At 40.0% G+C, this 27,464-nt stretch overlaps 1 protein-coding gene and 1 non-coding gene across 5 annotated transcripts in view; both read right to left on the minus strand.

Moving 5' to 3' along the window:
• LOC126249027 (vinculin) overlaps positions 1-27,464 on the minus strand; it is a 286,160-nt gene that overhangs the window by 151,663 nt on the left and 107,033 nt on the right. For all 4 annotated transcript variants that reach the window (XM_049950637.1, XM_049950636.1, XM_049950634.1 and 1 more), the window contains exons 9-10: positions 6,742-6,878; positions 6,216-6,346 (exon numbers count right to left, since the gene is read on the minus strand). In XM_049950637.1, the coding sequence (XP_049806594.1) occupies positions 6,216-6,346; positions 6,742-6,878 (268 nt within the window). The remainder of the gene's footprint in view (positions 1-6,215; positions 6,347-6,741; positions 6,879-27,464) is intronic.
• Trnat-ugu (transfer RNA threonine (anticodon UGU)) lies at positions 15,200-15,274 on the minus strand. The gene has a single exon. It is a non-coding gene; the product is annotated as a tRNA-Thr (tRNA).

The following is a 27,464-nucleotide window of genomic DNA, read 5'->3' on the forward strand; positions in this document are numbered from 1 at the left end:
TAATCTGTAACTTTCTTACTTTTAGACAAATCATTTCAGAAAAATTTGGCCATTTTTGTTCAATATTTTTTAATTATACTGGAATTTTCACCGGGAACACACATTTTCATTCTGAAGTGGTTGTTTGAAGTTAGTGTTGCTTTTGCATTGTAAGTAAATTTCCGGGCTGTTCTTTAAATTCTGACTGAATACTGAGATATTTTTAGTTCTCATTTGTGATTTGGGCAATATCTCTGCAGAGAGAGAGAGAGTAATTATGACACTATTGTAATGTATTTAACTTCTAGCAGACAACACTCCCAGATGTTCTGAATATGGCTATTTTTGTGAAAACTGACATTTTGAGAGCATGGATATGTACAAAATACAGGTTGATTATTGCAAAGAAGGAAACAGCAACCAGCTACTGTTATTAATGCTATTTATTCACACAAAATGACACTATTTCTGTAAATAAATAGCATTAACAAGAGCATTAACAAATGCTGTTTTCTTCTTTGCAAAAATCAACTTCCTTTGTGATTTGGACACACAACACAACCAAGAATGTTAGTACAACTTTATTACACTGTGGCATGTATGCCAATCTCCATATCATACATTGAACACAATAAGATAAGGCATATGTATGCAAGCAGTAATAACATGATAACTGAGAGCAAGCATGGCGCAGCAGGATTTAAATAGGCACTTGCCCATCACAGGTTCTATCAAAAGTTCACTGTATTGCTCTTCCAAGGCAACTCTTGGGGATAACAACTCACCGCTAATGCACATGGCTTTCAAGTGTGTGTGTGTGTGTGTGCGCGCGCATTACTTCCTCTTTCCTTCAGGAACAGCTCGGATTAACGAGATGTCCATGGTGTGTTCCTTCACGAGGCTCTGCCTGAGATGACGTGCTGATACTGGGGCGTATGGTTGGAGTATTTAGGGTGTGGGCAGCATTGCAGTCTGCCTTCTCATGTCAATCCATACGGCAGGATAGGTGATGCTGGGGCGAGCTCTATGTCCGCATCTGGTCCAGGGCCTCGTGGTGGTGGTGGTGGTGGTGACCGCACAGTTGGCAGCTGAGGTGGAGGAGACGGCTCCAGTGGGGATGGCGGATGCATTGGAGAATTGGGCTAGGTTCGTCCGCTGGTAACGGAGTGGGGGGGGGGGGGGGGGGGCTCGTACATTGTGGCAGGGACACAGCTGCATCAGGTACTCCATCTAGCAATGCAGATTGGCGAGGCGATATTGGTGTCCCAATCAGGGTTGTCCGGCTGTCCACGCACAGGCGCAACTGGTTGTAACAACATGCACAGAGGTCCTTGTCCAAGCAGACATCGCAGAGACATCAGGAGATGACGGTGGGAATATATTTTGGGTGACAAACAAACCTGCATGCCCAGACAGCTACCCTGCGCTGAAACAGGTGATGGCTGCACGAGTTGTTGCCAAACAGTGTGAACCGATAGTAAGACAGAAACTGATCTAAGACAACATTGGACAGGGACCAGGTCATGTACTTTTTCATTTGTGTTTTGAATGTTGTAATCAACGTTTCAGCCTCACTGCTGGACTGCAGGTGAAAGGGCAGGGCGAATATGTGGCAAATCCTGTGGGCTTTGCTGAAGGAGGCAAACTCTTGCGACACAAATTGAGCACTGTTATCAGATAACAATGTTCCCGGAATTCCTTCGAAGGAAAATATTTTCTACAGGGCTGCCACAATGGCAGATGTCCAAGTTGACAGGCAACGAACAACATATGGGAACCAAGAGACTGCATCAATTACTATTAGCCAGTATGCATTAGGGAAATGGAGGCGAAATCGATGTGGTCAGCCCCAGGCCTGTGAAGATTGCGACCACAGAGACAACGTTGCCCGCAGGACAGCTTGCTATGACGTGCATTGAGAACATGCTATAACCAAATGAGTGATGTAACCATCCAAATCAGGCCAAAAAACATGACTGGGCTAATGCCTTGGTGCGTGACAGAAGCGACACCTTTCCAAATTGTATTTTAACATGGTGGCCTGTAACACTGAAAAGAGCGTACATAAGCTGTTGAATTGTTCAGCAGTGGAGGAGCTGAAGACCACAATATCATCATGACAGTTGACAGAGCCACGCACAGACCTTGTGAGTAGTTCGAGAAACCGTTGAAAAATCACCAGGGGCACTGGCCATGCCAAATGGTAAATGCAAGTACTGATATAAGCCAAAAGGCGTATTAACGACCAAGAGCCGTTGAGAGTCAGCATCAATGGAAAGCTGCAAATATGCATCAGAGAGGTCGACCTTGGAAAAATACTGACCACCAATGAGCTTAGGAAAAAGTTCATCAGGACACAGTGATAGATAATGAACACTGCCAGAAAGTTTGAAATTGCCGCAAAGGTGTAACCATCCAAATGGCTTCTTGAAAATGACTAATGGGGCAGCCCATTCACTGGATTCAATCAGTTGGATGACTCGCGAGGCTGGGAGGCGGTTGAGCTCCACCTTGACTTTTTCAGAGAGTGCCATTGGCACCAGGTGAGCCTGAAAGAAATGGGGACTTACTGAAGGTTCCATGGTGTTGTGGGCTTTGAAATTATTAGCACAGGAAACAGGGTGGAAAATTCAGAGCATAAAGAGTTGAGTTGTGTATACAGCACTTCATCAGAGACGAGATTAACTTCATCGGAAATGGTAAACATGAAAAGGTTAAAGGTGTCCAAACCAAACAAATTTTCAGTGTGTGCATTGTTCACCACCAGAAAAGTCAGCAGACAAACCAAACATTTATATGTGACTGGGGCGGAGAAGCTATCTAAGATCAGAATGCTTTGTTTATTGTAGGTGACTAATGTATTTGACACTGGTGCTAAAGGGAGAGAACACAAATCCATGTAGGTTTGCAAGTTGAGTAGTGACAAGGCAGCAAAAGTGTCAATTTGCACATGCAATAACTTCTGATAAACCTTGACATTAATAAAAAGCTTATTGGGTGCAACAGAGAATGCCAATACACAATTGACACCCATGTCAATATCTGCAATAGGCTGCTGGAATTTTGCGTTACAAACAGGAGTCATGTGGCCTGTTTTGTTGCACTGGTGGAAAATAGCCCACCTCTTAGGACAATCCAACCTATCAGGAGAGACAGAACATGATGGACAAGAGGGAAGCATAGAGCACTTGCATTCTTGTTCATTATCAGGCTTGCTGAGCTGCTGCTGGAACTGTGGCTGCCACAGTAAGTTGGCTCAGCCGCCATGATGTTTTGCTCATGTGCGGACCAGTGCCACCATACCACCCCCTGTGAACTGTCCAACTAATGGTGGGTGAGCAGACGATGACGACTGAACTTCTGCAGCCTCACATCATGATTCAATCTGAGTACCCGCAGCCCTCGAAACCTCGAACAATTGTGCAATAGCCAGAACGTCGGAGAGGGAGGGGTTTTCACACTGGAGGGCCTGCTCACGAACCTCATGATTGGGGCCCAACCAAATGATTGCATCATGAACCATTTGGTTACCACATGACTCCTTATGTACATCAGTGACAAAGTGACAACGATGGCAAAAACCATGAAGCTCAGCTGCTCCCAGTCTTATAGGAATGTTCTGGTTTCTTGTGACACTGATAAAACAACTCAAGTGGCAATGATGTGTGCCTGCTTACAATAACAATAGTATTTTGAAACAAGGTTGCACATGTTATCACATAAGAGTAGAGACAGATCCTGCAGCAGGGTCAGTTGGCAAAAGAGTTAATATATGCAAGGAGATAACAAGACAAAAGAAAGCACGGCATAAGGTAACGTCAGTCAATCCAAGTGCACGAATATGCTGCCACAAATATTTTTTGTAGGTTTTCCATTCTTTGACAAACTCATTATAAGCCAGAAACGGCGGGGGATAAACAACCAGGGTAGCGACAGGCAAAACGAGGTGTAGGGAGCAACGCAGCAGCTGACGTAGATTGAGACAGATCCCAATTCGCCAAAACAGAGGTGAGTATTTGCAATACCTAGGTTTCATTGTGTTACACTGTGGCGAATGCTTCCTGCTGTTGACTGAGATGCTGCAAGACACAGTAAGAACCCCTTGCTGATCAACTAGCTGGCATAAAAACTCATCAGTAGCACCATCACACATTGTAGACACAACAGAGGAACAACCAGACTGAAAAGTGCACTGAGAACAATTTCACACTCATCATCACTTGTGTTGTGACTTGGTCACACAACACAGCCAAGAAAATTAGCACAACTTTATTAGACTGTGGCATGTATGCCAAACACCGTAACATGTACTGTACATAATAAGATAAGGCAAATGTGTGCAAGCAGTAATAACATGGTAACTGATTGCGAGTGTAGCGTGGCAGAGTTTAAATGGGCACTCACCCGTAGCGGGCTCTATCGGAAGTTCACACTATTACTCTTTTGAGGTGTATTCTCATGGATGACAACACACTGCTGATGCACACGACTTTCAAGTACGTGTGTATTACTTCAACTTCTATCTCTGAAGATTTGAAAGAACTTAGTTGTGGATGTCAGATGTCTCCGCCAGGAGTTCAGAGCTCTTAGGGACTGTAAGCATGATTCTATCAATTGTCACATAACGTTGACAATATGCCGCAATGAGTAGCATAGAACAATTCAATTTTTTAACAAGTACTTATTTTAGCATTTGTGATTAATCTCAAAATGTCAGAATGTGGGGAAATCATAGTATATTGTAGTTAGTTAGTAACTATTTTCTGTGACACAAGCAGCATGTTTTTGGAGAAGCCTAGGCACTGGTTGCTCATGGTCTTTACACTGGGAGCAGCCCTAGAGCACAACCATGATAGCAATGAAGAGAAGTAATTGTTAATAAAGTGAAGTAATTGTTTTAAAAGTGATTTTTTTGCCGAAGAGATTGAAAAAAGCATGAATTAATGTGATAACTAGCATCACACATTACATCATCTCTAGACAATATGAATTTCAGCCAGTGAAAATTTACATTTTGCCTTTTCCATGTACATTTCATAAATAGCAAGTGTTATATAGCATTATAAAGTCAAGGAGAAATGGGTAGATTTCAAACTAACTCAGGCGTGATATGAGAATAAATAAACTTGCTATTTTGAATAAAATAGTTTTGAGTATTGGGCCATGTCATTACATCTGCTAAAACAACTAAACTGCGAACTTTTCGACTTGCTGTGGTCCTCTTTGTGGCAGTAAATTGTGAACCACCCTGAAGAGGACCGCAGCAAGTCAGTCAGAAATGGCAGCAATTTAGCTGTTTTAGTAGTTACAATGACGTGGCCCAGTACCCAAAATTATTCTATCCAAAATGACTCCAAACTTTCTATTTCTCTAAGTAGTATTAATTTCGCATTATATATTCAAATATTTGTCTGTGAGAAAAATCTCCGTTTTTATGTGCTGGGTGGCATTTAATACACTGATAGGTTTGTATATCATTATCACAATGTAATGAATGGCCATAAAGAAGAAAATGGATCCATGATGTAATTCCAAGGATGTAATGAATTTAAACTATACTGGTGTCTTTTATGACATACACTGCCCTCTCCCTTTTCAACTAATCATCCTGTTGACAGTAATGACAATTACTATTGTCAATTTGAACATGTGAACACAGTACTGAATCAGCTACAACCATACTAAGTATTCAATATTTTCACCTTTACTTTCTTCAATTCCGTAAAAAAGTTTACATAATAGAACATGCAAATGGCAGCTATAGTTGATGACAGTGAAGTAGATGGTGGTATGTAATTTATACATATATAGCCTGACCTGTAGGACATTCAATTTTGTTTCTTTTGCTGTTCGATTTGATGTTAACTGAAAGTCTTGGCATCCACAAAAAGAAACATTATTAATGACACTAAAGGAAGCCCAGTGATATGACTGAAGTCTCATCATTTAGTGCTAGCAAATAATATGTTTGCTACAACATAAACACTATCAGCATTGTACAATTTACATAAAATAAAATAAGCTAGTTTGTAATACTGTACTTGCAAGTGAGTGAATCTGAATGTAGTAAGAGTATTTTGCAAACATATTAAGTTCTACATTAATTCAATATTAGACATGAAAGAAAAGTAATAATAATACGATGAACTATTCTGTCTGTGAAACTGAAGACTACTCCAAGGAGTATGAGCCTGATATATTTGTTTCTGACAGGCACTAATCTTTTAATAGCCTACCTTCAGGCAAATGGACAGCATCCGTAAATTGTTTGAGAGGAGTGCTAATGTCAACAAAATCTTCTACAACACGACTAACAACTGCATCCTGGATACGGTTCTTCAGTTCATAGAGCTTCTGTGATAGTGCCCTGTACAAACAACAGTTGAAAACAAGTTTTAATTAAAAGTACTACTGGCAGACAATTGTAAGTTATGAATCATATGGCTAAGATTGTCCAGAATGGCTTTTATATCCTCTGGCAGTCATAAACTATTTTGACAGAACACTAGTTTCTTCCAACACTAATATTCAAACTCCATCAAAAACGAAATCCTAAAAATATAATACAGCAGTGAAATGTTTCACAACAAACAGCAGTGACAAAGTACATATTTACTAATTAGCAACTTTGTAAAACATCACATTTTAAGAAAGTACACAGTTAGGGCTAAGAAATTACTTCCAGAAGTTGAATTTATGTAACTGAATAATAACTGTGATGACAATGATGTGCACTAAATTGGATATGCAGAATATAAGTACCTTGCAATATCTTGTGCACGGGCTGAATTACCAAGTCCCTGATGGCACAAATCACTTAACTGATGTGATAACATGTCAACCTCATCACAAAGCTGCAGTATTTCTGCTTTGTGCACTCCTGGCAATCCTTCAGCAACCTGTAAAAGGTCATGCAAGAATCTCTCAATTTTAATTTCAATTGATTTCTTACAATTTAAAGTAAAATCCCTTTCCAGTGAATCTCTGGTGACTGAAATAATTGTTCCTTTAATGGGGGAGAGGGTATCTTAAATAGGAGTTTACCTTATTTACAACAAATGGGTGACTAGAATGTAATTTCAGACTTTTTAGATGATAAAAGTCTTTGTTAATTACAAGCTACCACATGCTGGAATCTTCAAGTGAGTGTTGCCTAGCTTGAACTCAACAGGTTTCCACTTTCAGGTTACATATAAAATAACCAGTTTGCATTGTGATTTAAAGAAAGCATCCAAAAGCAAGTAGACATTGGTTTTATTCAGATGTGAGAAATGACACAGGATGAACATGATAATGGAAGTTAAAAAAGTCCTTAAGTAAGGTGTTTTGTTCAATTAAAAAAAATCAACAAAATTAGTTTGCTCCTTTCTTCCAAAATAACACACTGACAAGTGTGGTACACCAGTTGGTTGATTCTGGAAGAACTGACAGAACTGATGAAAAATAGAACTGACAGAACTGACGAAAAATAGCTACTGGAAATATCTTGTACGTCAATCACCATTTTCAGCATCATGATCATCATCCTCACTGTCACACCACCACCACCACCACCACCACCACCACCACCACCACCGCCGCCGCGGCCGCCGCCACCTTAATTTTAGGTTGTTCCTTCACAAGAGAATCATACATCTCACCTCCATCTGGGTTATGAATCAAATTGTCATGAGAAACAGTCCTGAACTGACTCACTTATTAAAACATCAGTAATGATTTTCTATTCCTCTTTCAGAAATTTATTTCAAATACAAATGATTTTGTAGCAAAGCCAGAATTAGCAAAACAGCTCAGTTTTGTGTTAGTCACACCATAGTGTGCAGTCTGTAAAATGATAAATTTCTCAAGGAACGAAATTCAACTCTGCACAAATGATGTGTTTTGCTTTCACAGAGTAAATTATGCTCCAGTCCAGAGGTGCAAGTGATTTGCACATTTAAGGTTGTAAGGGGAAAAAAATTATAATCTTCCTGACACATGAAGTTGTCTTCAAATGTAGTGTAATAAGAACACTATTCCTGACTCTGCTCTAATCTTAGTATCTAAAACTACTAAGTTATCTTCCAAAAATTCCTACAGTCATCCAGTCACTGCTATTAAAACTCAAGTGTAAGGTAGTACTCACATATTCTTACAGAGCCCAAGCTTACATTTTACAATTATTAATGTCATCATTTTCATCAATAGTATCACAGAAAAGGGCTGTCAATTTTTCTTTGCTCATTTTGTTTCTATCACATTTTCTTCTAGGTTCAATTTTTTTTTATTTTCTACCATATATTTTTTGTTTGACAAGAGAAGACTTTTGAGGGAACTAAAATGTAAAAGACCCGCAATGTTTTGGAACTGGAATTTTTTTCTGGCCCAGTGACACATTAGTCAACCCCAGTTGAACTTGTTAGACTGGAGTACCAAAATACTGGACAAAATGTTTAAGATCTACCTAGAAAACATAAGGATCGAAGCCTTCCAACCAAGTTAGAAATGAAAAAAAAAAAAAAAAAAAAAGGATTTAATTTGTTAATTGTTTCATATTCATTCATTAAAAGTGAACTTTTCCTAAATTAGGGTTCATTACAAATGGAGAATGTTGTTCTAAAGGCAGTTACATTGGACCAAAGGAAACATCCATTAAACATGAAAATTTCTTAAATATTGGTTCACTGACATGGGGTTTAACCGCATATCTGAAGAGCAAGCAGAAGTTCATTTCCTATAAACAGCAAAGAACTACAAATCTATTGACACATGTATATTTTCAAATTAAGGTAGTGATAGTGGCTGCTACAGCATGATCAGAACTTCCAGTGGTGGCTGGAAACATCACAAGTCTCTATTTGATACAATCATTTGGCTAAAGTTTACATACTATGGCTACAATACTATGCACTGCCATGCTTGTGGGCATATTGCACTACAATATTTTGCCATGTACAGTTTGTCAAAATGTGCTGAAAAACTGTAATTTGGTATAAACAATGGCTGGTACCACTTCTAGTGTTAGTTTGGACATTTTACAGAACAGTCAAACATGGTGCAAAAGGACTTTGTGCAACTGATAAAATGTCTCAGTTGAATAATTAATGCATGCAAAATTTGAGACTGGGCAGCATCTACATGACTACATTAACTAGATACATGTGAACACTAGCACAGCAATTTTATGGTAGTATAATTTCATTATAATGCTAGTAAGGTCACTGTTATTCACTACCACACAAATTGGACCACTAAAACAAAATAAAATGGAATGCTTTAGCTACTGAAAATCAATATTACTGGAAAAATATACCCTGTAAGAAGGTAAAATGAGTCACAGTCAGACTCGACTCCACTCCACTCCACTCATTAGCTTCAAACAAAAGCCCTAAGGAGCACTGCATTTCACTTCAACATTTCTTTAGTAATCTGTTGTATCATCCACGAGGGCAGGGATGTTCGTGAGTTTGCAACTGACATTTATATATAGTTGTAACTTGGTTATTGGTGGTGTATATCGAGTCAGGCAGACCTTGACCACAAGAAGTGGGCTAAGGTGAATCACAATAATCTGTCTTTTCCTGTTATCCTTATCCTCAACAGCCTTTGTTTGGATTAAGTATCTCAAAAGCTCTCATCATCCCTCCTCACTGCTTTGCTTTGTATAACTACCCTGACATCTGACCAATGCTTTCTAATATGGAAGATGATGGTCAGAACAGCTCTGAGAACGAAAGGGCCCAAGAGAGTCAACAACGGAGGAGAATTGTGCAAGCTTGACATCTTTGTGTGGTGCCAGTGAGGCAACCAAGATTAAAAGTATTACTGGTAGAAATAAAAACAGTTCTGGATTAGGTAGAGGATTTAATGATGAGGGATTAGGCTGGAATGGAATAAAAGATACAACAAACACAGTAAGATGATCATGAAATTTTAATGCGTACACCATTCAACAACAAAGGGTTGTTCAGCAGACATTGGAGAGATGTAATTAGGAAATTACTAGCCTTTGGACTGCTACAGATGTGCTCTCTGCCTTCTGATCTGAGTTTGGCTTTGTTGTAGCTGTGTTGCTTGACTAGTACTGCTATTATATGATTTTAAGAAAATGTATCTTGTGAAAAAAATTGAAATTTGCACATCTCACAATCTGATATCTTCCTCGATACAGGGGTGAATTCCCTTTCATTATTCATCATAATTACTGTGTTGCAACAAATTAAGTAAAGCATTGTATGAAATTTTGAAAAGTTGGAAGAGGTGTGATTGCTTTAGCTCATAAACTGCTGGAATCAAATGTAGGATAAGATAACAAAATTTTATTTAAAACTGAGAGCAGAATAATATCTCATTTCATTCTCACGTTACTGGTTTTTATCTCTGGTGGAAGCTTGTGTGCAGTGTACCCAATGTTTTCTCTCCAATGTTGGACTTGTCAAAGACCTACTATCCTTCTCCTGACCATTACAGTGGAAACATTTCTTTGCCATGAATACCCCAACCAAAGCCAACCCAGTCCCAACACTGAACCTTGCCTTTCCCAGCTTACACCACCATGTAACTGTGAACCTCTCCCCTCCCACTTAACCATCCCCATGGTCACCTTCCAGGAATTCTTTACCTCCAACTTGGCTTCACTATCCTTCCCCAGGTCCCTTCCCTGGAACACTAACCTTTCAGCAGAAGAAAGGACAGCCATACAGAACCTGAAAACAGATCCTAACCTAATCATCCTCTCTGCAGACAAAGGCTCCGCCACTGTAATGATGGACTTTAAAACACTGGCAAAACGAGTCTTTCAAAAAGCAAAGGAAGCTGGATTAGAAGTAAATGATGAGAAAATAAAATTTTTCAGGTCGGAATGAAATTACAGAGAAAAAAAGATGGGAAACTCTGCAGATCGATAACCACATGTTTGAAGAAGTAGATGAGTTTAAATATCTGGGGGTAGTTGTAAATAACAAAAACGATGAGAAGCCAGTAATAGAGGTGAGAATCAAAGCTGCATCCAGAGCATCACACTCACTCAACAAACTATTGTCATCCAAAATTTTTTCAAGAGGAACCAAAGTAAGAATATATAAAACCATAATCAGACAAGTATTACTATATGGGGGAGAAATATGGAGAACAGATAAATACATGGAGATAAAGATAAAAGTTTTTGAAAATAACATCCTGCAAAAGATATTTGGAACAATCTATGAGGGAGGAGAATGGCGAAGAAGAAAGAACAGGGAGGTCAGGGAGCGATACAATTAACCAGATGTAGTTGCAGAAGCCAAGACTTAGACAGGCTGGCCATGTTTATAGAAGAGAGCAGGGATCTTTACTGAGAGAAGTCTTAGAGAATAAATCAGAAGGACGAAGGCCTCTAGACAGGCCGAAAATGAGATGGAGAGACCAGGTATCCAAGGATCTCCAGGTACTGGGAGCAAGGAAAGAAGAAGCCAAAGACAGAATACTGGGGAAGAGGCAACTTGATGAGGTCATAAACTGGCTATGGTTTGTGGGGCCAGGAAAGTAAGAGTAGAAGTAAGTGCTGTCATGATGAGTTGCTGTGACTATCTGACTGAAGGCCTCCGCCAACTGTCTGACTTCTTCACCTACAAGTTCGCCACAGTGATTCCATCCCAGAAATCCAACAAACTTCAATCCCCATTGAAGTCCATTGGCCCTTCCCAGAAGCTCTCTCCTGAGTCCATCTCCCTCCTCACCCCAATAACATCCTGCACACCCACCTTCTACATGCTCCCTAAAATCCACAAACCTGGATGCCCTACTGTAGCTGGCTATTGTGCTCTCACTGAAAGAATTTGCACTCTTATTGACCAACACCTCCAATGAAATGCCCAAAACCTAGCCTCCCACATTAAAGATACTAACCACTTACTTCACCAACTTTCCACCATCCCCACACCTTTACCTCCTGCATTCCTACGTCACTGTTCATACCACACCCATCATGACCACTGCTTTGCCACTCTTTGACACTAGCTCTCCCAATGTCCTTACAACTCCAAACCCACCACCTCATTCCCTAAACACCTTACCAACTATATCCAGACCCACAACTACTTTTCCATTGAAGGGAAGTTATACAAACATCCCACAGCACAGCCATGGGCACCCCACATGACACCTTATTATGCCAACCTGTTTATGGGCCTCCCAAAAGGCCAAGCCCTTAGTCTGGTTCAGGTTCATTGATGATAACTTCATGATTTGGACTCAGGACTAACACATCCTATCTTCATTCCTTCACAACCTCAACATTTTTTCTCCCATCCACTTCACCTGGTCCTCCTCTACCCAATGCACCACATTCATGGACATCGACCTCCACCTCTCTCGTGGCTGCACCCACACCTCTGTCCACATTAAACTCACTAACTACCAACAATTCCTTTATTTTGAAAGCTTCCATCATTCCATGTCAAAAAATCCCTTCTGTACAGACTTATCACTCATGGATGTCATACCTGTGAAGATGAGAACTCCCTTGCCCAGTATGCTGAAGGCCTTCACAGACCAGACCTAGTCCACAAAAAGGGTTGCTGTGCTGTATCCTCACACACCGCCAAACCTCCCACCACCATTAAGAATCAGCTACACAGGAGTGCACCCCTTGTCACTCAGTAACATTCTGGTCTGGACCAACTGAATCATAGCCTTTGCCAGGGCTTCTGGAACCCTGTCCTGAAATGAGGGATATCATAGCCCCAGATCCTTCCCACACCTCCTAAAGTGGTGTTCCGTCACCCACCCAACATTCTAGTCCATCCCTACCTACACCACTTCTATTCCTAACCGCTTGACAAACCCCTTGGCACAGAGATCACATCCCTGTGGTCTTGCCACAGAGATCATATCTCTGTAGTAGACCGAGGTGCAAAACTTGCCGTATCTACCCCCCCCCCCCCGCCCCCCACTTCGTACACCAGTCCTGTCACAGGCTTATCCTACCCCACCAGTGGCTGGGCCACCTGTTAAAGAAACCATGTCATTTACCAACTCTGCTGCGAACACTGCACAGCTTTTTATGTACCAACCAACTATCCAATACAATGAATGGCCACCACCGCACTGTTGCCAAGAACAAAATTAACCACTCAGTGGCACAACATGTAGCTGTGTACAACATGCTCAGTTCAAATGGTTGCTTCACAACATGGGCCATCTGGATCCTTCCCTCCACCACTACCTCCTCTGAACTACAGAGATGGGCATTATCTTTACAACACATCTTCTGCTCCTGTAATCATCCTGGCCTCAATACCCACTGTCCCTGCACTCTCCACCCAATGGTTTCCCCTTCCTCTGTCTTGATGCCTTCTCCCAATTCATGTCCTCACGTCATCTTCAGCATGTGCTGCTCCCCACCAGCCCCTACAATCATGCTTTATGTGCCTCAATGCTTCTGCTTCAAAGTGAGTGGTCTGCTTTAATGCAAAAGTATTTCTTTCAGTTTAGGTTAACCATTAACCAGAGCTACTCTTCACACCATGTTCACTAATTTCTCACTCAGGTAGGAGGTATTCTTCAACTAACAAAGGCCTTTTTTTTTTATTAAAAAGATACAATTATCAATAAGTTTACATGTTTTCATTCACTGATGTCCTATGTTCTAATGTTTTGGCAAAACTTTTCATGGAAGCTACAATTATTCATGGCACAGATATAAAAGAATTAAAAGTATGTGTGGTGCTCACACATTTTGCTGGCATCCAAATAGTTGGGAATATTAATTATGGCTTCATGGTACATTATTCACTGATTAAGTTTGTTGTCAACATTATATTTGAGCTTGACAAGAAGGTAGATGTTCCCAATCTACATTTATACACCACAAGCCACCTTATGGTGTGTCACAGAATGCATATGGAGAAATTATAAGCACTACTCTTCAGTGAATCTAACTTTAAAACAGAAAAGAGTGAAGTATTAACACGGAAAGTTTCTACAAGAATTTAACCAGAGAAATAAAGTTTACTACCGTGCAGCCATGTTATTTTTTGATGTAGTATGTGCAACTTTTATTGCCTGCAATGTTCCAAATCATAATGTTTATCTTGGATAGGATTTTTGGAACATATAACTAATGAAACTAAACCAAACCTGATGACAGAAAGAAAAAATTTCCATTACACCCATCAATGGGATCACTTCCGTCTCCTCTAGATTCACCACACAACACAAGATCTGCCCAACACATTTACATTTTAATTCACATGGTTATTTAAACCTTCTGTATTGACTGTATGTCTTTTGTTAGTAGAAAATGGAAATTTTCAAGTTCCTGATATTGAAAATATTGGAGACATGTACAGAATTAATATGACAATGAACTCATCACTGCTACGTCACTATACCTCTGGGCTAATTTATAGAGATAGATTATATAGAAGTGTTTTAATGGTAAGTAATTTAAAAAAAGTGATCACAGGGAAGACAATACTGTGATCAAGGATTTTTGTCAACTCTGATTCAGTTACATGTAGAACTAATTAGACCATATGTTTATCACAAGTGTTTCAAAATATATTCTACTGAGCAGGAATCATTAAAAGCAAATATGTGAAAGCCAACTACGTATAGTTAAAAACTGTTGTAGGAAAAATGAAACTGTCTAAAATTAATAATTACATTCCATAGCACAATGACAGGAAATTTCAATATGCTCTGCATCTAATCCTCAGTTCTTCGTAACATTTTTCAGGCTGTCTATTTGTATGTGTACTATATATTTCCCCACCCCCACACTCATACTCTCTCTCTCTCTCTCTCTCTCTCTCTCTCTCTCTCTCTCTCTCTCTCTCTCACACACACACACACACACTTTTGCATATTAAAGATCTCTTTCAGCAGACTCAAAATTTTATGCAGGTTCACAGTTCGTGAAGGCTGTCATTGATAAAAAAGGTCATTCATTATAAAGCAGAAGCATACCCTGCTGATAAGAGTCAGTAATGTGCTGCCATATTAAACCTTGTAATCACACATCATCTTTGGAGATTATTCTTATTGTAGATGTCTTTTATTCCCTCTGGCACAGGAATGTTACTGCTCCTTGCCAATTACAGGGTTATCTATAACTATATATGACGGTAGTATCTGTTCTCGAAAGAACAGTTACCGTCGATGACCATGCAGCTTTGCTCGAAATGAAATGATAATTAAATAGACACCCTAGCTGCAAGCAGGCGTTGATACACTTCATTGGGGACATGTTGAAAATGTGTGCCCCGACCGGGACTCGAACCCGGGATCTCCTGCTTACATGGCAGACGCTCTATCCATCTGAGCCATCGCGGGCACAGAGGATAGTGCGTCTGCAGGGACTTATCCCTTGCGCGCTCCCCGTGAGATCCACATTCCCAACATGTCCACAACACTACATTCGTAGTGCGCCTAATAGATATTTGCCCATCATACTCATTACTCGTGGCAGATTAATCTACCAAGTCCCGTACGAGTTCGGGCATAGCGTGTGTGTTCGCACAAGAAGGTCAAAGGCCGGGAACCCATATTTTTAAAATATGGGTTCCCGGCCTTTGACCTTCTTGTGCGAACGCACACGCTATGCCCGAACTCGTACGGGACTTGGTAGAAAATATGGGTTCCCGGCCTTTGACCTTCTTGTGCGAACACACACGCTATGCCCGAACTCGTACGGGACTTGGTAGATTAATCTGCCACGAGTAATGAGTATGATGGGCAAACATCTATTAGGCGCACTACGAATGTAGTGTTGTGGACATGTTGGGAATGTGGATCTCACGGGGAGCGTGCAAGGGTTAAGTCCCTGCAGACGCACTATCCTCTGTGCCCGCGATGGCTCAGATGGATAGAGCGTCTGCCATGTAAGCAGGAGATCCCGGGTTCGAGTCCCAGTCGGGGCACACATTTTCAACATGTCCCCAATGAAGTGTATCAACGCCTGCTTGCAGCTAGGGTGTCTATTTAATTATCATTTCATTACAGGGTTATCTGTTCCTGTATTTAGTCTTTGTGGTTTATCTAATCAGAGTTGACATTTCTTTATGTAGTGTTTGACAGTTATGAAATCTGAAATGGAAGTAGCGCATAATCATCAGCAATTATTATCTGAATTATGACCTACTAACAGTTAGATGTCTCAATTTTGTCACTACATCACATAAAGAATCTGTAATTGAAAAATAATACAGGGTGATTTTACACAACTGAAGTACAAAGAAATTGCCACCATCTTTTATGAATTTTGCAAAAGTATCTTTTTACAGGTTTTAGTAACTTTTCTAAACATAACTGCCTTGAATGAAACATTTAAAGCAAGGAAAATAATTTAAAGTTACTTTTTTTTTTATAAAACTAACCTTTCTCTCATCCTGTAATACATGATGCATTCAAACAAGGAAAAAAATATGTCATTCAATGAAGTAAAGATCACTTCAATAACCTTAAAATATATTTGATGGGAGACAAAATTACTTGATTACAGGGAAAAAGTCAATACTGGTTTCAACGTCCTATTTATTGATACACATCTTGTGTTAACAGGACTACCAGATTGCAGCCCAAGCAGCATATTCCATTATTATTTCTGCCCAAGTTCTGAGTTAGTGTTTATGATACTTTGTGAATGGTAGTATAAATCAGTAAAAGGCTTCTTAAAAATATTACTACAATGAAACTGTACTGTAAATTAAACTACCAAAATTAATTCTATGACTAAAATGATTTAATAATAATACTAAGAAGAAAAAGTTATAACAGTTTCAGTTGTAACAACAATCTCAGGAAAACAGTTGCCCTCAATCTAAAAATTGAAATGGTTGTAATAACCATGACATTGTTCAATTTATAATAGTGATGTGCATCAATAAGATAAGAAAATATTTCATTGCCAGAAATATGGTTTCCTTGGTGTGATTGTATGTAGTACAGAAACTAATAGTAGAGTTCTATATTACAAAAACAAAAACTAGCACACCTGTGCAGTCAATAGCTCATAAAGTAAAATACATTCTGAAGATACACACGCAGTTTGGGGTAAGTCCTGGTCATGTTTCTGTCCGCACGATTTTAACAATTTTCTGGACTGAATTTTCCTTTTTATACAATCAATTCCTGCACGTCTCACAACTGTTTCCATCAATTATTTTTTATTGGTAGTGTAGTCAATACAAGTTCATCAAAACTGAACCTCACTTTTCATTTGCAGAAAAGGTGCTCAAGGCATTTTTAATCCAAAATGCCCAAGACTATGTTTGATGTCATCCAATGATCTATATCGATTCAGCGTACAGCACAACATAAGGAGATTATTTACACATAGTGATTGATACTTCACACAAATTTCAGATGGTGGGTTTTCAGATGCTTTATGCATAATAGTGCATTCGTATTCATTGGAAAGCCTTTAAAATTCAGAAATGTGACCTTTCACAATAGGTAATCAACAATGATTTTAGAAACTCTACACATTATCTAAGATTTGTATATTTGTACGTGGGATGTTAAATATGTAATGGAACTTTTTTCCCTGAAAGCAGATTGTTTTTATTCAGGATTCCAATATACCATGTTATTCCCAATTCTTTTGGCTATAAAACCTTATTTTCCAAAATAACCTCTGTTCAATGCAACAGCCTTAGGCCACCTTACTAGGAGGGCCTGTCTGCCCACATGGTACCGCTCCACTGATCAATGTCTGAGCCAATTTCTTGCTGCATCAATAACCTCCCCATCACCCATGAATTGCTTCCTATGGTGTGCATCCACCATTGGGGAAACATACGGAAGTCGAAAGGTGTGAGATCTGGGCTGTAGGATGGATGAGGAAGTACAATTTAATGAAGTTTTGTGAGCTCCTCTTGGGTGCGCAGACTTGTGTGAGGCCCTGCATTGTCATGGAGGAGGATAAGTTCATTTGCATTTTTTGTGATGACGAACATTCTGAAGTCTTTTCTTCAATTTCCTGAGGGTAGCACAATACACTTCCAAGTTGATCAATGCAGCATGATGTTGGACTTTAACAGGGTGTATACGTGGACGAGGGGGGTGGGGGGGGGGTGGGGGGTTGGGAGGGATGGATATCCTAGATTTTTCCCAGAATTTCCGGTTAAAAGTACACTTCCTCCCAGGTGAAAATACACTTTTTCTGTGTTAAGTGAGAGTATACTTTTCCTCCAATCTGTAAGAGTCATCAGTCTTTCGAACGGTTATGGTTTTATACACCGGTATAGAATTTCCCAGTACTTTAGCAAAAGAAACTCAGGGAACAAAACACGTTTTGGGAAGATGTCTGACGTGCAGCAACATGTACACCGTATTTTTGTATTACGAAAGTACAAATTCGAATTCCACCAAACACTGCATGTTATTTTTTGAAGCATTGAAATCGAGATTGCAATGTGCTTTTGTAAGCCAGTCATAGCTCACGTCACGTGATTTCGCCAGCGGATATTCAGAACATAGGACACGTGATGTAGTCAGCCAATAGCAACATCATCGTTAAGTAGTGCGAACATGCAAATAGGAAAAGTTAAAGGTTTAAATTAATATACGTAGTCTTGCTACAAGAAAAGAAAAGCTTTTACATATAATGTTGCCCCTTTTTGCATGTGTTACACTGTAATGTACATTACACAAATGTGCAAGTAAAATTTTTAAGTACAATATAAATGTCAGATCTTCTGGCTTCTAATTTATTCTAAATCAGTTACTCAAAGAGTTGATTTTTAAATAAGAGTCAAATGCTCTGTGATTTAAGAAATTCATCTTACATTCTCACACATAGTTCATCTTGCGTAAAAGGAAATTTACATTGAAAGTAACGCTTTTCAAACCACCATTCGTAATATTTTCCCGCAACCTGTTAGAAATAGGTTCATTTCAGCAGTTGCCAGAGAGCTCCAGATAACAAGCGTCACCGTGCTTGCACAGCTATGATGACACAGGAAGCCTGTACATGTGCAACATTAAAAGATCTTACAAAATGTCATAAAAGAAACAAGACATTAGATACTCCAAGAGCACGGGAATTTCATGAACCATACTAAAATGCATAATCCAGCTTTAAAGTGCACATTCGTATGTGCAGATTCGGATGTAAATTTTCTTGGAGTACCATTACTGTATTATCTCATGTTTGGTTCTTTATTATGACATAATGCCATACGTGCTAGAATATGAAAATGTGCACTTGAAATGCAGTGAACAGTTGAAACTAGCCAATAGGGTGGAATTAAGTGCTCCATATCAAATAAATTACCTGGCTCAGCAGAAAAGATTAATTAAAGCCAAATTTCTTTAGCAAATCGACAAAAATAACTTCATTGTTCTGCAAGGCAATTAACGCTTGACTGTCAGAAAGGAGGCATAAAATAAAATCTGAAACTAATAATGTATTTTAGCCTTCTGTCATTATGTAAATGTATTTTAATTCACTTGATAGTTCCAAGCCACAGAAATCCGTTTTGTTTTCATTTGATGTGAGAGCAATAAACGAAAAGGAAACAGCAAACTCACTAAACATAAACACAGGTCACATCAGGCTACCCACCTCCCGATTACAAGTTAAGACTGCTCTGTGGATCAGCCCCGGATCTACGATATTTCCGAACCGGGGCAATACTAGATAGTGGTGCCCCTCCTCCCTCGAGCGTTTGAAGTAGGATGCCAAAAATTTTAAAAACCGACTTTTCAAAAATATGTCCATTTTGTAGCGCACATCTTTCTGAAGATGTCTGATACATAAAATGTTTGTTTGAGGAAATGTTTGGTCTTAAATATGACGAAGTGCAGTGCCATGCCTCTTCAAACAGCATTTTTCTATCGCACGTCACTGTATTTCGCTCTGTGGAATTCAAATGGGTAACATTTTGTAAAAAAACCTCACAATAAATACTGGATGGGATTATTTGTAACTGGGAGAACAGGAACTCTTCACAAAATTTGCACTCTTTATTGCCTATCAGCTAATAACTTGATGTTTTGTGTGACATAAAAGTAAATACAGGATCCATAAAACTAGTAAAGACAATAGACAAGCAAGACAGTACACATTTCTTCAATTTTTAAGTCCTAGCATTGCTTTTCTCACTAACCTTAGTACAGCTTTACATGGCATGCTTTCCTTTTAGGAAAGCATCCATTAGCTCATCAAAATTCGTCAAAGGTTTTGCTACATGAAAAAACCAAATGTCGTCGTCTAATACTGAAAAAGATATTGATATGAATAATACCCAAGACTGGTGTGCTTTCTCTGCCTGATTACGTGTATTTTGTCAGTGTCTGCTAGATAACACGAAATAGGTCTGCCTAATATTGAAGCAATTGTAACACACACCGAATAAGTGATGCTGTTTTGGCACAAATGGTCATTTTTATAACACAACAGAATATAATCATGAAGTACCAATATCAAATGCCTATTAGGCCTACTACAAGCAAAAAGTTTCATGTTAGGAAATAGTTTCACATTTCATTCATACACTCTAGCTTCTGAAGCATGAGATCGAAATGTAGTAGCACAAATTTTTTTATAAATTTGGAACAGTCATATTCTTCCATAATTTGTGTGGTGTCCCCCATTTCTTCTCCTTCCTCATTCTAACAAACAATCTTGTCATTACAAACACTAACTATTCCTGCCAGGGTTAAAACTTATTCTCCGGTTAACTTGACTAACTCTGCCACAATTACTGGTTTAGTTATCCCACGTTTATTCTCCGGTTAGGTGTTATTACGTGTTCGTACAACGTGTTTTCTGCACTACTCCCAGAACAGAACTTTAGCGGCTGCTAGCTGGGGACTGTACAACTGGCCCTTACCAGTGTTGCATTCTAGCAAAAAATTTTCTGCCAAAATTTCATTTTCTTGGATACACCGAGAAGATAATATGTAATCTTTCTTACCTGTTATTCAACAGTGATGTGTTCCAAAATCATATAAATAATCGATAGACCGACGTGCGTGCTGGAGGCTAGGTGTTTTGTGAAACAGGCCGCCTCCCCCCCCCCCCCCTCCCAGAAATTGCCGCTGGGGGCAGATACCCCGGTTTGCCGCCCGCCCCCTATATCCAGGCACCTGTTGCACATGCATGAATCTGACAGCTTAAGTGCACCAGTAAATTTTTTTTCCGGGTAGCATCTGGCTGCTATTGCTTATACAGCTAACTGACACACTTCTGTAGCCAGAAGTGGGAGAAGGTGCTCCTCATACGCGACTCAACTGCGCATGTGCTCACTCGCAACAGTTCAAATAAATCTAATGTAAACAGTTGTGACGTTACACTCATCAGGGGCAATTTGTTGTTATGAAGCATTGCATAGTCTTCCTAAAGCCGTTGACACGTTTTGCTGTTGGCAGACGCTTGTGTGAGCACTGTGTTTTGTTGCTGTATATGGCACATTTCCTTAGCAACTTAGTTTTATTTTCTTTTTTTTTTTCTCTCTCTCTTTCGTGTTTCATTGTTGCAGTACTATTCTGCAGTAGCAAGATACAGTAGTATCTTTTGTTAGAGTATTGGTTCTTACCAGTCAATGTTACAAAAATTTAACTGAAAACTAAAACAATGAAAAATTCCTGGGTTTTTCCCAGTTTTCTCCTGGATGAAAAAATTCCCTGGTTTTTCCTGGATCTCCCAGGTCGTATACACCCTGTTTAAACAGAAAAACCTCTTCAGAGTCCCAGAAGACAGTTGCTATGACTTTACTGGCTGAGGGTGCAGCTTTGAACTTTTTCTTTGAAGGAGAGGTGGTGTGGCGCCACTCCATGGACTGCTGTTTTGTTTCTGGTACGAAGTGATAAACACGTTTCATAGCCTGTGACATTGTTTGACAAAAATTCTCACAATCAGCCACATAATGTGCAAGTAATCCTGCACAGATGGTCCTTTCTTGCACTTTGGATGGGTGAGTCAGCACTACCAACAGAGACATCCAGTTGTGAAGCGATGTGTTTGATTGTGATCTGTCGATCACCTTCAATGAGTGTGTCCACATGTTCCAACACTGCAAGTGTCAGAGCTGTGTACGGCCAATTGGCACATGGGAGACTGGACAGGTTTGCATGACGTCGTCGTGATGATGACAAACACCTCACCCAATGACTCTCAGTGCTTTTGTTCATTACCAGATCTACACCTACATTCTGCAACCACCAATGAATGTCTGTGATGCTCTGGTTTTCCACCAAAAGAAACTCAATTACAGCACTCTGTTTGGAACACGTCTACATTACAAATGTAATTTTAAAGGCTATGTGTAGTGCCACCATCTAAGTAGTGCCACCATCTATCAGAACTTCATGAAACTTTAGGGGCTGAAGCGCAAATATTCCGTGTTGCCCCACGATAAATTCTGCATTTTTTTTTCCCCAACCAAAATTGGCCGGAAAAAAAAGTATTACATTACACTGATTAGTTATGTGCACACAGTTCAACAGAATGATGTAATTTTGTTATGTTATGAGATTCGGAAGAAAACAGATCTAATTCTCACAATGTAAAATGGTTTTGTTTTGTGACCAAAAGAATTGTTTTGAAAATTTTAGCAATTTGTGCAATGAGGTTTCAAGGGGGTAAAAAGGATGGCTTATTCGCGATGGAATTGTTAACAATGGCAAGGAGGCGCAAGTCACTCTTGTAACAAGTAAGATGCCCATTACTGGTGGAAAGGTAGCAAGCAGGTTTCAAACAGTATATTGCTTAAATAACGAAACGGTATTTACAACATTAAATTTAGTACTGACAAAGAGTAGAGACTATTCTAAACTCGTATGTACTGAATGCAAATTATTTTCTGAACATAGCAATGGTTAAATATATTAAAGATAGAGTTGGCTGAAAATAAAAGAAACTAACCAATGGGAGGGTCCATTAGTGGTGGAAAGCTTGGAGGATGTGATGCTACAGTCATTGCTAATGACAGAACTGCTGGGGAGACGCAGGTAGATTTGTTGACAGTGACAGTTGCACATTATGAGGTGAGTGATCTGGGACAGCGGATGAGGCTTCAGAGGGCTGCCACCATTCATCTCAGCCTCCGGCAATGCAGTCCAGCATATCATCAGCCAACACAATCAGCTATCAGATTGAGAGACTCCAGCCAGAAACACGACTGAAATCAGCTCATGGCACACAGGTGGAATAGAGAAGAGACCCATCCTTAAAACTGTCAGCAGTTTATTGCATTAGTGGCTAGTAACAGTATAATGCATTGGTTCAGAACTGTTTTGTCAGTTAATGGGGAATAGTTTGTTCAAAATTGGTTTCTTGAAATGCCGACTTTTATTCCACAGAACTCTTAAATATTCTTAACCCTGTACTTCACTTTCTTGTGGAACTTGGCTTGGGGTATGAGGTAGGAGCATGTAGGACACGGCCCGACATCGTTGCACTGACACCTGCATCCTTAAGATCACGAAAAATAAGTGGCCATTAACAGTACTTACAGTTATAGCCATGTCCTTTCATTTGGTTGATTCTGTATCTGATGTGGATTGTTGTTGGAGCTGTCATTATGCTCTTTAGTCTTTTTCTCAGTATTAATAATAGTGCAAAAACTATTAGTAGTTTTGATTCTTAGTGGATAAGTTGGGCTTGACTTCTTCTTGGCTTCAATATTGGTATTCTGGCACTGCTATTCTGTCAGTTGTGCATGGTGTTGTTGTTGTTGTTGTTGACAGTAGGAAGTAGGAGCTTTGCGTCAAAAGTTAGTAGGGTGAAGTATTTTGATGCTATGAAAAAGGGAGTGTGTTCTGTCTGGCTGACGGTGAGTCACCACGGATTAGTTATCCCTCTGTTTTGTGTGTTTTACAGCCCTGAGGTGAACAGGTAAACCATGCACCCAACTGACATTAACGGATATGGCTGCTGAGAATTGTGATACATGCAACGAACATGCCCCAGGGGTGGAAAATGAGACCACTAAATCAAATAAATCTAGACTTCAAAATGGCATCCATCCTTAAACACTTTCCTAAAGCTGTCATCAGGCAGGAGAATGCCAATCCACATGTTGTGAGGACTGTTCAAACAAGAAAGGAAAATTAAGGTTACTTTCTTATCTGTGATTGAACACATGCTATGATTGGGGAATGAATTAAGCAGTGTCCTTTTCAAAGGAGCCACCTCAGCATTTGTCTTAAACAATTTAGGGATGCCAAGAAAAACTTAAACCTGGATTGATGAAAGGGGATTTAAGCAGCCATCCTCCCAAATGGGGATCCATTGTTCTCACCTGTCCTATCTGGCCTGGTAGGGATGCTGAAGACTATCTGCACTTCAGAGTCTCTTATACCACGGCTGACCATTCAATTTACATGTTGTCCACCAGACATAAGAGCTTTTGTCAGCATGCAATTATAACACTTGTCCAACAACTCGTAAATCTAAACTTTGACACTAAATAAACTATTAGCAGTGATAGTTTTCAGGGAGGCATTCACAGCCTTATTCGATTTGATGCCATTAAGTGTAGGGGCATGACAGCTAATGCAAGTATTGAATTTGGTCATTTACTGTAGTTTTATTGTTTGGTACATCTAATCCTTTCTTTCTGTTACTATAGGCCATACACAGACTAATTTTCCTCCATTCCCAATAATTTATTCATTGTATTATAACTTTCACAAATATTTAGGTATATATGGTCTAACAGATGTGGGCAAGGCAAATAGGCAGGTAAACAGGTGGTCAAACCACCAAGGAAGTATTTTGCTGGATTCTTGGAGACATCAAAAGTAAAAAGACCTAGTAGAAGATGGGTAGATGGTGTTACATAAAATATGGGGCAATATGTATAGCCATGTATACCTGAAGACCATAATGTGTGGATAGTTGTGGAGGAGGTGAATGTCAGATGGCTGCTGCTGCTGCTGCTGCTGAAGATGTGACACACTTAGTCAACATCAGAACTGATGCAGAGACACTCTGACTCAGATTATAAGGGATTTGGCAAGGAACAGGCAGTTTCATTCTGAAAGAGCAACCTAAATTGCAACTGCAGTTTGAAACTGTATGGCTGACCACCATTTTGTGCTGAACTACCACTTGCAAAAGTTTACAAGAAAGACCTTTTTTGTTGGTCAGTTAGTATTTTGCAGGTCATCCTTAAGTAAATATATGACAGAAACATCTTTGTTAATAATTTAAATACACTTTCTCTTCTCTGATCTATTGCATTTTCTGTTGCCATTGTAAAGCACAGATTACCTCGCCTATTCTCCATCCTCATTGACTCCCACCTCAAATAAAGGAACTGCATTTTGATTACTAAGCTAGTCAACATAGAAAGATTGAAACAGGTGCTACATCTGGAACAAATAAGGAGTGAACTTATAATCAGCATGATATTAGGGCTCAAACACAAGTTTTTACTGATATGAAAATTACAATGGATAGTTCGTTATTTCAAACCATTGGGGTGCATTTCTATGGAGAAATAAATATTACATATCCTTGCAGAATTAACTGCAATGGCAGCACCTTGAGTTAGATCCAAGGCAGATGACATAATGGGTGTGCTCTTGCAAAGAGAAAGGAAGCATGGAAAATAATGAGCACAATCCTGGACAATTGTGAGTGGGGCTCCTTCTCTGAGGGCTCTGTACGTACTTAATTACATATATAGACAGTTCATCTATAGGTTTGTGAGCATGGTGAGCAGTCAGAATGAGTGGACTGTTGAGAGAAAAGATTTTTTTTAAAAAAATTAATTCAGTTCATTTTTATTCTTGGGGCTCTGGCACTACATCTTATGAGAGAACAGTGACTGGACTAGGTTGGCACTGGATGTTGCTAGATATGCACTCACCCAAGCTCAGTTCGCGTGAGTAGCATTCCCAAAATGGGTACTGCTGAGCAGGGTATGCTATAGCAAATGCATTGCTGACAGAGGGACAAGATGATGTGCCCTCTGCCAGCCAATCAGAGGGCTAGAAACTGTCACATGGGGAACGCAGAGAGGGCTGGCAAGAGCCAGCTAATACCATGGGGTCTCTCCCTTGCCTACCAGCTCTCCTCACAGATGCATTTTCCTAGGTCCTTCGCTTGGGTGACATGCCCTCACTCTGGCTGCCACACCTCCTATTACTGCAGATCACATCACCTTTGTATCCGCTAGTAATAAGATTTGGAGCCAATAAACTTCAATAGTAGTTTTTTTAGAACTTTCCTGACAAACACAGATGCCCACAACCCAATCTCCATTATCCAAAAACTCATTCCAGCTGCGAGATTGGCCTCATCATTCAGTCCAGCTTGGCATATCCTTCTGTGGATAGTTTCTGCTGATTGATTTCACAGGAGAGAGCTGGTATGTTACAACATTCTTATCTTTTAGTGCTTGACACACTCTTATGTGACCACGTGTGTGTGTGTGTGTGTGTGTGTGTGTGTGTGTGTGTGTGTGTGTGTGTGTGTGTAATATGTACCACTGGCGCTGCCAAGCGTTTGGCTGTGTATGGCTCTCCCTTGCCATACTGGCACTCTCTTAGATCAGTCAGTCACTGCCTGCATGCCGCCTGCACCACATGCTTTGCTGCTGCTCTCACTGGCCCAGCCCAGTGAATGCCAACTTCGCCATCAATGGGAGCCGATGTCACATCCCATCATCTCCACATCATCAGCTGTGGGTCAGTGCCAATACTGACATCACTACCTACTTATCGCTAACTCTGCATGCCGTGCTCATGAATGAGCAACAAAATTTAAAACAAATGCCTCCACCACTGGTTAGGTTAGGTTAGGTTAAAGCGTTTGGCTGTGTATGGCTCTCCCTTGCCATACTGGCACTCTCTTAGATCCGTCAGTCACTGCCTGCTTGCCGCCTGCACCACATGCTTTGCTGCTGCTCTCACTGGCCCAGCCCAGTGAATGCCAACTTCGCCATCAATGGGAGCCGATGTCACATCCCATCATCTCCACATCATCAGCTGTGGGTCAGTGCCAATACTGACATCACTACCTACTTATCGCTAACTCTGCATGCCGTGCTCATGAATGAGCAACAAAATTTAAAACAAATGCCTCCACCATTGGCCCCACAAGCAGGGCTAATCAATACTTTTCTGGCAGTTGCTCTGGTTCTGCCATTTTCAGGGAAGTCCAGTGAGAATATTAATACTTTTCTTCAAATGATCAGCTATGTTAGTAATTTATAATCTTGGCTGGATGAATTCCAGTTATTGGTAATCAAACTGAAACTTTGAGATGACACACACACACACACACACACACACACACACACACACACCTATGTAGAATAAGGGGATGTGTTACGCTATGTGACATTCGATGATCTGGTGAAGGGATTAGCATAGCACTACCTCAATAAAAGAGTCATAAGTTATTATAGAGCTCATTTGCCCACTTTGTACCAGAAAAACACTCAGTACTTTGAGTCATTCTTATACAGGACACTAACTGTATTTTGTCATATGTATGAGTTGGGAAAGATGTCATGCACAACGAAATACTAACTGAAGAAGCTGAGGTGAGAGCCACTGACTTATTC

Source organism: Schistocerca nitens, chromosome 3 (genome assembly GCF_023898315.1).
Source record: "Schistocerca nitens isolate TAMUIC-IGC-003100 chromosome 3, iqSchNite1.1, whole genome shotgun sequence".
NCBI lineage: Eukaryota > Metazoa > Arthropoda > Insecta > Orthoptera > Acrididae > Schistocerca > Schistocerca nitens.